Source organism: Cydia strobilella, chromosome Z (assembly GCF_947568885.1).
Source record: "Cydia strobilella chromosome Z, ilCydStro3.1, whole genome shotgun sequence".
NCBI classification, from domain to species: Eukaryota; Metazoa; Arthropoda; class Insecta; order Lepidoptera; family Tortricidae; genus Cydia; species Cydia strobilella.
Window position 1 is genome coordinate 33,471,507 of NC_086068.1, and position 12,460 is coordinate 33,483,966.

The 12,460-nt window shown below is 37.9% G+C and overlaps 1 protein-coding gene across 1 annotated transcript in view; it reads left to right on the forward strand.

Annotated features, from left to right (window-relative positions):
- The window catches only part of LOC134754217 (glypican-4), a 158,492-nt gene that overhangs the window by 119,459 nt on the left and 26,573 nt on the right, over nucleotides 1–12,460 (forward strand). The window contains exons 4-5 of the mRNA XM_063690387.1: nucleotides 312–422; nucleotides 1,242–1,398. Of these exons, the coding sequence (XP_063546457.1) occupies nucleotides 312–422; nucleotides 1,242–1,398 (268 nt within the window). The remainder of the gene's footprint in view (nucleotides 1–311; nucleotides 423–1,241; nucleotides 1,399–12,460) is intronic.

The window sequence follows — 12,460 nt, forward strand, 5'->3', positions numbered from 1 at the left end:
TGTTGGCGCAAACTAGAATTATACATAGTACCCAATTATCAGGGATTCAAGCGTAGAAAACCTATATAATGGAGAAAATGTGTCAAGAAAGTTGTATAAAATTCGGCTAAAGCAGATCCATCTTGAATATTATAATTGACAGTTACTATGTTTTTACATTGAGTCTGTACTCTGTAGTAAGTAGTAGTAGTAATCTACAAACAATACATATAATAATACGAGTATATATGTGTATGCCATTATGTGAAAACTAAGTATGTACATTATGTGATGGATGATAACAATGCTCAGGTATTGGTGGTATTGCTCAGGTACTACACTCTCGGCGACACCAACTTCGAGCACATGATGGATCATTTCTTTGGCATACTTTACCAGAAGATGTTCAGCGTGCTCAATGCTCAGTACAGTTTCGATGAAAAGTAAGTGCATTGTACTTGATACACATAACAACATAGAACGCTCCATTCGGCTATTTAGTTTCTGTGCACAGAACGTGTCGTATCTGGGCTTAAATTTCATAACATAACTAACACAAAATGTCATAGGTATCTAATGCTCTTTGGGGCATTTCTTATTTTCTACTGGACGCTTAAGAGAAAGGTAAGCATTGTAAGCAACTCGTATTTAGAACAAGGAGGAGTAGAATGACAACAGCAACTATAAAAAAATATCTTGTGACTCAAACTCTTCTTTCCTGGATTTACTGTGTTGTGTTAAAAATCTAGTCGTTTATTAATCCGTTTCTCTATAATGAAACCAATATTTTTACCTGCCAAATGAGTAATTAACCACAATGAGTCACTTTTGTTTGCCCCTCGCTGTCTATGTAGAATTGTAGATGCACGACATGTACATAAATACTAGAGAGACTACTCTACCTTCTTTCGACAAACTAAAGTGCCAATCACACAAAAAGGTGGGCGAATGACAATAATAATACTTTTTAACGAATAACTTATCAATTACCTATCAAAAGTACCTGTTTTAATAATGTATTATTCTAAAGAACTGTGGAACTACCCATTATTCTAAAGCGGATAAAAAAGAACACTGTGCTGTTAGTAAAATGGTGATGTATACAATACTACATAAACACAGCAGGCTTATTTCTTTTCTGCAGTTGCCCGTACACGGGTGTCCATGTCCATAGCTCTCCCGCTTCAGTATAAAGTGATAGTTAGCAACTTAGCAGCTACTCGTATTGTACATAATATATTGAATTTATTTGTAAACTGCAGGTACTTAAAATGCGTGAACGAGCACATGCGCGAGATCCAGCCGTTCGAGGACGTCCCGCACAAGCTGTCGGTGCAGCTGCGGCGCTCCTTCGTGGCCACGCGCACCTTCCACAAGGCGCTGCGTGCCGGCGCCGACGTCGTGCGCAACATGATGCAGGTAACCACTAATAGTGGGAGATCTTAGGTCCACCACCTTGCATTTTTGAGACAAAGCAAACCGTTTGGAACAGTTGTTTCTGGGGGTGATCTGAGCTGATTTAGCCCGGTTGCCACGAGGTCCCCCCCAGCAGGTGGGCAGGGGAGGGGGGGGAAAAGTGGCTCCGGCGCGCCTCACTCTAAGCTTTATATCTGCATACATCTAGCAAATATATCAAGTTTGGTGTCTTTTTCGTATAATTCGAGGATGAAGAATTCATTTCTGTGACTAAATTTTCACTCACCCATACAAAAAATACGCGAAATTCAAAATTCAAAAATTTTCTTTACACTTTTTTTTTCGAAAATCCTCCACAAAATTAAAACTATGGCGATTTGCTCTAGAAAAAAAATACCTGTGAATAGCCCAGTTATCCTTCTATATAAAATAGTAAACTTGTTAAACATTTTTCTTTTATAACTCTGTTAAAAAAAATGTTTTGTGTCGCGCGGCGTACCCGCGTTGTAAGAGCGGTATGCAGCTTTTAGGATTTTTAAGTATGTTTAGATGATTTCTGATGAGTTGTTATTCTTCTGTTCGTAGATTACATTAATAAATTCCTTCTGGACGTAATATATATACAAATATATAAATAAAGACTTTGGGAAAACTTTACTATTAACTAGCTTTTGCCCGCGACTTCGTCTGCGTGGAGTTAGTAATTTGGGTAGCTTATTTTTTATCCAATATGCTTTTTATCGATTTCCCATACAAACTTCCACCTCCCTTTTCACCCCCTTAAAGGATAATTTCTGATATAAAAACCACCCCGGGACTCAAACTATCTCTATATCAAATTTCAACTAAATCGGTCCAGCGGTTTAAGCCTGAAAAGGTTACAGATAGACAGACAGACAGACACACTTTCGCATATATAATACTAGCTCTTGCCCTTGACTTTTATCCAATCTCCCCAATCTTTTATTGATTCCCCATATAAACTTCCACCCCCCTTTTCACCCCCTTAAGGGGTGAGTTCTGAGATAAAAACTATCCTATGTCCTTCCCCGAGACTCAAACTATCTCTACACTGAATTTCAAGTAAATCGGTTCAGCGGTTTAAGCGTGAAGAGGTAACAGACAGACAGAAAGACACACTTTCGCATTTAAATTATTAGTATGGATTAGTATGGATGTGATAAAATGTACATAGTTAGATGTTTGACAAAAAATGCGGGTTGAAATAAGATATATATTGTTCGCAATTGCCACTACATGCACATAAATATGTCAGTGCATTTTAGTTTTTTTTAACGCAGTTGCACCTCCCTGCGCATTTTGTTTTGCAGCGGCAACGAATAAGCTCTAAACAAGCATCAGCCGCCGCAGGTAGGCTTGTCCATATGGTCTCCCAATAACCTGTTGCTGAGCGGCTATAATATGTCCCCAAACATAGCCTCCTTGGTAAACTGCACGGAGAATAATGTTTACGTAGCGCATCTTCCGCTGGAGGCAGATTCTCTAACTGGAGATTTCTTCGGCACTCATTTACACTCGTACTTGTACCTGATCTAAAATCAGTAACAAAATGCATAGTGTTAAAATAAGTCTAGGGTTGACACCTCGCGTAATTCAAATCTGTTCAGACTTAATATTGTAAGACTTACTTGTCATATAAGACAATAACAAATTTTTCCAATATTGGCAACGCCTGCTCAATATTGCTTTGTTTGCCAAATTTAAATCCCTTCATTACAGCAGGATATGCGCTCCAAGCTTGAAATACGCTTTTTGTCCCCTTTCCACACAAAAAAGAAATAGTGTCGCAACCTGAAAAGGCGTGGAAGAATGGCAAGACTTCTGTCCTTTCTGGTCCTGTAAAATAAATTATACATCTATGCGTTACAAATAAAATCATATATTTAAAGGAAGTTTGCAGCACGTGACCAGTTGCCCTCGTACAGGAAGCAGACACGCGCATGATGGGCCATTATGTCACTGATGCTGTAGCCCCAGGTCACACAAAAATTATGCTACGCACAGTGGATACTGATGTTGTTCTCGCAGTTGAATGTATATCACAATTGCCGGAGCTCCAGGAGTTATGGGTACATATTGGCACAGGAAAGAATGACCAGTTTCTCTCGTGCCATGCTATTGCATCTTCATTAGGTAACTTTTGTAGTTCCTCCATTAATTGTAAATATAATAAATATGTCACCGCATCACGAGACAGGTCATCTGGGCAATTGGTCACGTGCTGCAAACTTTCTTTAAATATATGATTTTATTTGTAACGCATAGATATATAATTTATTTCACAGGATCAGAAAATACAGTAGTCTTGGCATTCTTCCACGCCTTTTCAAGTTGCGACACTGTTTCTTTTATGTGTGGAAAGGTCAAAAAAAGCGTATTTCAAGCTTGGAGGGCATATCCTGCTGTAACAGAGGGATTTAAATACGACAAACAAGGCAATACTGAGCAGGCGTTGCCAAATTTGCCAATATTGGAAAAATTTGTTATGGTCTTGTATCACAAGTAAGTCTTACATTTTTAAGTCTGGACAGATTTGAATTACGAGGTGTGAATTGATTCCTAGACAGTATTTTAACACTGCATTTTGTTACTGATTTCAGATCAGGTACAAGGACGAGGTACGAGTGTAAATGAGTGCCGAAGAGTACTTTATACAATAAGAAATCTCCAGTTAGAGCAGGGTTTCTTAAAGTGGGGTCCACGGACCCCTTAGGGGTTCGTAGCATGTTTATCAGGGGTCCGCAGTAAGTCAAATATCTACTGTAAACATACTTATTAGGAAATGTTGTAATAAACTTGACGAGACCTAAGTGTAATGAAACTTATAATAAAAGTAAATTTTAAAATATAAATAAGGGTTTTTATTATTTTTCTAAAATATATTTTAACCGGGGTCCGTGGAATTGTTTAAATTGTGAAAATGGTCCGTGACAGCAAAAAGTTTAAGAAACCCTGAGTTAGAGAATCTGCCTCCAACAGAAGATGCCCTACGTAAACATATTCTCCGTGCAGTTTACCAAGGAGGAGTTTGGGAAGGAGGTTTGGGGACAGATTATATCCTCTCAGCAACAGCTACCATGCCCTGCTGACTGGGGCTGGTCCAAACAAAATGGTTATTGGGAGCCCATATGGACAAGCCGACCTGCGGCGGCTGCTGCTTGTTTGGAGATTATTTGTTGCCGCTGCAAAACAAATGAGCAAGGAGGTGCAACTGCGTTAAAAAAACTAAAATGTACGGACCTATGTGCATGCAGTGGCAATTGCGAACAATAGATATCTCATTTTAACCCGCATTTTTGTCAAACATCTAACTATGTTAATTTTATCACATTTATAATAACTACTGGCAAATTTATAAATAGTAGGCGCGAAGGGATATCTTCCCATATAAAATTTGAATTTCGCGCCTTTTTCTGCTGACATGATTTGCTTGACCAACTATATATCACATCCAGAAGTAATTTATTAATGTAATCTACAACCCGAAGAATAACAACTTATCAGAAGTCATCTAAACATACTTAAAAATCCTAAAAGCTGCATACCGCTCTTACAACGCGGGTACGCCGCGCGACACAAAACATTTTTTAACAGAGTTATAAAAGAAAAATGTTTGGCAAGTTTACTATTTTGTATAGAAGGATAACTGGGCTATTCACAGGTATTTTTTTTCTAGAGCAAATCGCCATAGTTTTAATTTTGTAGAGGATTTTCGAAAAAAAGAGTGTAAAGAAAATGTTTGAATTTTGAACTTCTCGTATTTTTTGTATGGGTGAGTGAAAATTTAGTCACAGAAATGAATTCTTCATCCTCGAATTATACGAAAAAGACACCAAACTTGATATATTTGCTAGATGTATGCAGATATAAAGCTTAGAGTGGGGCGCGCCGGAGGCACTTTCCCCCCCCCCTCCCCTGCCCAACTGCTGGGGGAAACCTCGTGGCAACCGGGCTAAATCAGCTCAGATCACCCCCAGGAACACCTGTTCCAAGCGGTTTGCTTTGTCTCAAAAATGCAAGGTCCCCTTAGAAAACGGGATGTAAGATCTCTAGCTATAACCACCGACATCGACACCGCATGCACATAAACCTAACTACACCCACCAACTACGGAACTACGAGTACGAGTAGTAGGTTGTACCACAAGGAAGATACATTATATATTTATGTAAATTTAATACATTATACATTTCCGAATAGGTTGTGTAAAATAGTACATTATTGCAGAGCCAGGAAAGGGCAATTGCTATTCCTGCCGAGGCATATATAGTGCTTTTCTCCAAACATGCGAGGAAATAAGGTAAAATAATCATTATTTAAGCAACAAGCATCACTCAAATCGAACCTTTACATCAACGTTAAAAACAATTTCCCTTTTTAATTATTTTTTAAAAGTTAAAGGCACAACTTATTCTGCCATTTGGTACCATTCAATATAATTGTGCAATATAAGCTGTATGAACACGGATAAGATCCTTAAAAAAATATAAGTCTGTTAACAACTTTGTCAGTAAAAATATAAAAATAAAATAAATATTTAAGTATACAACAAACGTGATTTTTTTGTCGTTTTTTGCGTAATGGTACGGAATCCTTCGTGCGCGAGTCCTACTCGCACTTGGCCTGTTTTTATCTTACTATCTCAATCTATCCTACCTATAGCTTAAAATGATAGGTGATCAGGTCGTTGTTTCTTAGGGGATACATATTTTAATAAGTAAAAAAACAATACAGTTATGAGTTATTACTGTATTGCTTTTTGCTTCCCGTCCTGGAGAACAGGACAGACTGATTTGAATTTTTTTGAATTTGAGTTTGACAATAAAGAAGAACTTCCCGTACTATTCTTGCTACAATGAGGTGAACATTTCCGAGCATATTGGAGAAAAAATATTTTTCAACACACACATCATAATCCCTGTATGATGCGATTGATGCGTGTAAAAACTGCAAATTACAAATCGAAGGGTTTTTCATGGTTGAACCTGTGATATAGACATTTGTGTTTCAATTAGGGCTCGCGGTCGAATCCGTGTTTCGTTTACACGTTTCGAATACCCGTTTCCGAATAATACGTAAACGGTTTTCTGGCCCGTTCCACACGTTTAATTAAGAAACGTGTAGTTAAGACCCGTGTACACGGATAAACGGGTATTCGAAGATACGTATCTTATTTATCCGTGGCTCCGGACACGTCCTTGACGATAGTAGCGAAGGAACGAACGCCAGCTACAAATGAATAGACAAAAGATTCATGACGAGTTTCTGTCATATTTAACCTTATTCCGTGGGTCATAGAGTCGAAATTCAATAAACGGTTTAGAAACTCCTTTCTTGAGCATGTAGTTTTTGCTTGCAATAGGTATTAAGAGTATTCACGCTTCTTATCAAAGTATAGTATTTTATATAGCACTTTAAATAGCTACTTTTTTTACGTTGCGGGTTAGAAATATAATATAAAAACCTGCTAGTACCTATTTAAAAAGAATATTAGAACCATCGAGTTCAGTATGTAGGCAGGAAGTCAAACTAATGTTCGAAATTGGCATTAAGTAAGTATTTATAAAAAATACAATTTTAACTTGCTTCTTTATTTTAAGTTTAATTTAAGAACATGATATGAAATTGTATTTACTGTCATATAATGTAGGTAAACCTTATAAAACAAAGTCCCCCGCCGGGTCCGTATGTCTGTCTGTATGTTCGCGATAACCAGACCTCACCTATGAATGAAGTATTTCTTTGGGAATGTTTGTGTATATTTTGTTAAGGTTTTGTTTAAATTGGTAGAAATATGACGATGTTTGCTAATGAAGTTAGAAAAAATCACGCTGGCTTAATCGAAAACGCTGCCCAATCTATTTGATATCAATGTATGGTGGACTTGTCTCTCTTTCATTGGTCTACAAAAAAGTGCGCGATGGCTGTCTGTCAATATTTTAAGATTAATTAACCCATTATTAACTTTTAAAAAAACCGGACAAGTGCGAGTCGGACTCGCCCACCGAAGGTTCCGTACAAATACATCTGTAAAAATTTCAACTGTATAGCTATCACGGTTCATGAGGTACAGCCTAGTGAGTGGTGACAGATAAATGGACATTGAACTCTTAGTATGATTAGGCTTCCGAAGTGAATACTTGTTACAGAATGTATTTTATTATGCTTGACTCTCCATGCGAAGCCGGGGCGGGTCGCTATAGTTATTAATAAACACTTTAAATCAACTTGATAAAATTGCACCTTCTCAATAAATTCTAATTGTTTTTACTTTAGGTACCTCTTACCACAGTAAAACGCTTTTTAGTGCGGTGCAGCTACAAAACAATTGAAAACATTTTCTTGTGCAGATGTTTTGACCTTATTACAACGACATAAAGCTTGTAATTGGCGGTGACACTTGTGATAATAGTTTGGGAACCTACATGTTTTCGACGATGACAAACAAAAGGATATTGGAAAACAATGGATGGATGGACCACCGGTCGGCAACGTGCGCATTTAAGTTTATTACCTGAACGCTAGTGCGAAAGTGACCAAAGTGAATTATGAATTATTACCAATTTAAAGATCTATCTTAATGTAATTAGCAATATTATCGCAAGTTATCCAAGGTAGTATGGGTTTTTATGGTTCTTGGGTAAAATTACTCGATAATCCCGCTTTTGTGTACCTACTAATAACTTTTTTGCGCCGTTGGCAGGTTTGTTGTTTTCGCAAAGCAGTAATAGATCCGAGATAAAAATAACCACGAAATAATTAAACTGTTATTTTTAATTAATATTGTATTCTGTCTGCACACCTATTATTAACGAAAATACTATACCATTATGTAATTATAAATAAAAACTATGATCGATATCAAATTTTTGTACTTAGCTTAGAAGCAATCGGTTTTATTAAATTATATAAATAGTTTAAAATAAAAATTATGTATCCCTACTATTAAACATAGGAAGATGGCTCAGTACCTATGTTTTATCAATACGGTTAAAAACAATTAAAAAAAAAGTAATTGTGCGGTTTTATGAAACCACGATGCAAGTGAAACTTTTTTCGGATTGTAGGCATTTAACTAAAAAAAATCGGAAATTAATTCGATTTACGGTATTAAAATCGCGGTTTTAATCTTAACTTAATAAATTGGGGCGATAGAATAAAAGCTTCACTTTAAACATCGTACGACAAACGAATTCATCTGAAGTCAACATAATAATAGTGGACCTTGTTACCATTGTACATTGGCTCAAACTGGTTCGGAGCATTTGGACCCGTTCGGAACGGTCTTAAGTACCCGTGTAAACGGAGATACGTGTCTGAGATACGTTTCTTGGGAACGTTCCTTCGAAACGTTTTCGAATCCCGGCGGTTCCGTGTAAACCGGGTTCTTAGTACCGCCGGGCTTAAGAACACGGGTATTCGTATCGGCGTGTAACACGGATACCGGGAGCCCTAGTTTCAATGGGGTAAATCAATATTTTGATTTTACACCATTTTCATAGATGAGTACGACTTGTTTTGTTGTCTACTTGAAAAATGAATAAAAATCAAAGTGAAAAAGATGGTATAACGGAAGATAACTAGAACAATTATCTATACTATAACATTAGTTGTGTTAAATGAAGACGAATTTTCGTGAGAGCGGAACGACCTGATTTAATTATTAATATTATAAATGTATAAATAACATCAGCTACGCGGACGACATGGTGTTGCTGAGTCCATCAATCAGTGGCTTACATTACAAGACCTGTTGACGATATGTGAGCGGTATGCGGATTCTCATGGCCTAAGGTACAATGCCTCGTCTCGAAGAGTGAGTTGTTAGTTTTTAAAGCGGGTACGAAGAGCTACTCGCGTATCCCTCAGGTTAAACTTGGCGACACGCCTCTTAAGGTGGTTGAAGGGTTTAAATACCTGGGACAAAATTGTGTAAGACAGGTGGTGACTGGCCTACTCATTTAGTGGGCCCCACAACGGCCGCACGCACAGTGCGACAATAGGGCAACACTTCGGAGCGGCTGTGAGGTTGTCGAGAGGTGAGTCTGCGGTAGCCAGTTCCCGGTAATCCGTTCAGCAGGCCGCCGGCGTTATGACATTTTACACTTCTAACCTGGAGCATAGGTCCTGCTCTTGTGACTCCACTCTGGCCAGCCAGTCAAGGCAAGCACAGAGGTGAGGGCCAGATGACAGGGCTCTCTGGAATAGGGGTCCGCGGTGTCGCCACTCACCGTCAGCTCGCCACAAGCTGCCCCCGCGGGGTTATTATTATTATTAATTATGCTATTTACATTTACTGTCAGTTAAATAGCACAGTGCACCAGCACCTGTGAATTGTGCTGGTTACAGATAAATGTTATGCTTTTCCTGCAGAACAATTGAAAGAATACACGCTAATATCACGATACCTACTTCTAATCCTGATTTAAGTAAGTTAACCAAATGTGAAGTATATTATTTAACTTGTTATTAACATTAATTAGGCATTAAAATAGTGTGATTTAGTATTTTTCTATGATGTGAGTATTAATAATGCAAAGAGCGAATATGTACATAATGTTTCATAAAGTAAACGAGTAGCAGGCACGCGAAGTGAACACGCGCTGTGTGGCTCCTCCGGGACTCGGGAGTGTGTCCGCGAACTGATTGTCGTTATTAATAGACGCGCGCGGCCACCGCCGGCGCCGGCGGCGCCTCCTCGCGTCCTACCAACTAATTGTAGATACCTAATACTTACATTATTCCACTTTTGATATGTTTTCATCATGCATCGCCACCAGATTATTTTTTGTTTATCAAGTATATTTTACTATCTGTAATTATATTTACTATACCTATTTAAATTATAACTTATATAAGCTTTAAGCGTGCATAGCCTATATATTCACTAAATACATACTGTTTCATACAGCAAATTCTGCCTGAAATAGGTTAAAAAGTAACTATTGCATAAGCACCATTATAGAAGTACATACAAATGCCTAACTTAGTCCCAATACAGGTAGTAGGAGATGACGCACCCTTCTGGCTTACCCAGCTGTATAAAGATTAGCGTGATTCATTTGGCATGCTAAGCGAAGTTCTTAACATAGAATACTAATTAATTTTTAACAAGCAGAAACGTCTGCGATCGATGCTATTAAGCTTAGAATAAATTTTAAAGTGGAAAAATTACTGCCTATAGAATACTAATGTTTGTACATTCAGTTATTGTGCACCTTTAGCGGCATATTTTATAGTAACCTGTGCTAAACTTAATTATTCATTCTTAATGCATAAAATATTTTATAACAACCGGCTCAACATTTAAATGTGTAATTTAAGCAAATCGATATCGAAGACGTTAAGATGACCTCTGCGAGCTGACATCAGCCCGGCCGTGAGTCACAGTTTCAGTGCTCGTTTGGCGAGCGTTGCTCCCCACGTGTGTCACGCTCACGGCGCCGCGCGCCTCCTGCGCCCGCCGCTCCAATTGTTTCATTGTTTCTATTCCCGCGGCCCATGGCTGCTCCACTGCCGATCCGGGCAACGTTTAAGCCTAGCCTCTACTCTAATAGAAGCCCATTCGACGAGCATTATTTGCATTGCACGCGAAGTTTGCTGGCCTCCAAGGCCGGCGTTGCTGACTTGTGATTAGTATAGTCAAAGATAGATATAACTCCGTAATAGACGTGCTTCGAAAATCAAGAAAATTTGATTCTCGTTCAGAGGGCGCTACTAGCTTTGGCCTACTGTCGTATAGATGGCGTTGACGGTTTCGTTTGTTATTTAACAATTTTAACGCATATCAGTGAAAGAACATGGGTCAAAATAATAAAAATAATTAATGCAAATAAAAAAAATCATTTATCCATATTTAAATACATTTTATCGTATTTTTATAAATCTTCATTTTTAGTTTTAAAGTGTGTCGATAGATGGCAGTGAATTTACTGTGGTTACGTTTTTTCCTTAGACTGTATCCATCTATTACGGAGTTATATCTATCTTTGGTATAGTAATAGTAGATTGTTAACCAAGGGATGACAGGTACTCATTCCTGCCGAGGTAGTTTCTCACTGCGTTCGAGCGCCAATAGTCCGAGGCCGGAATGATGTCTTTCACCCGAGTTAAACACTACTTTTCACTGCGTTCTAGCGCCAAACTACCTCGACAGGAATGGTTGGCCTTTCAACCCTTGGTTAACAATATACTATAAATGGGGCTCCCATACATCAGACGTGATTTTTTTGCCGTTATTTGTGTAATAGTACGGAACCCTTCGTGCGCGAGTCCGACTCGCACTTGGCCGGTTTTTTTTAAACATGACTAATTATACATTTATATAGTATTTCTTGAGGGTACATACTTTATTTATGGAATGGGGAGTTCAATATCAGAGTGGAAATTGTATAACAAATCCATTTAAATCCAAATTTCATTTGCTTATCGTAAAAAAACCGTACGTGGAACGTAAAATGCTCTAGTGCAGAAACGTATCATTTTCTGCACCTTTTAGAACAACAATGACCCTCTTTCAGGAAAATTTATTTTCAACTGATGTTTGCTAAGTAGTAGTACTATTTATCAATTGAGTACCGATTTGACATTCAATTAAGTTTTAATAGGTTTTCATTACTGGTAGTAGTAGTAACGTATGCGGAGTGAAATCTGGACAAAGTTTTGAACATGTAAAAAGTAAACAAAAAATTAAACTAAAATTATATCCAACTGCCAGTTTAAAGTTTATATATCTGTCAATTAATCCGGTGAGTTTCATGGGCATTGGATTCTTTCTCTTGAAATTGTGGTCAATCTAGAAGAATACTATCGCGAAACTGTATGTAATTTCTCCAGTACTATTTCCATATGGCCGAAAGCGAAGATAGTGGAACATTTTGTGGAAGCGGGTTAGAGGTAACGATATGTTTATAATATTTTTACATCCTTGTTCTTTAAAAAAAACTACGGCAATAAAGTCTGGCTCAGGTAAACCTTCCAGCATTAGCCAGTTTCCTGGGAGAGGTCGATTGAAGAAAATGACGGTCCGCTGTCACAAAATTTT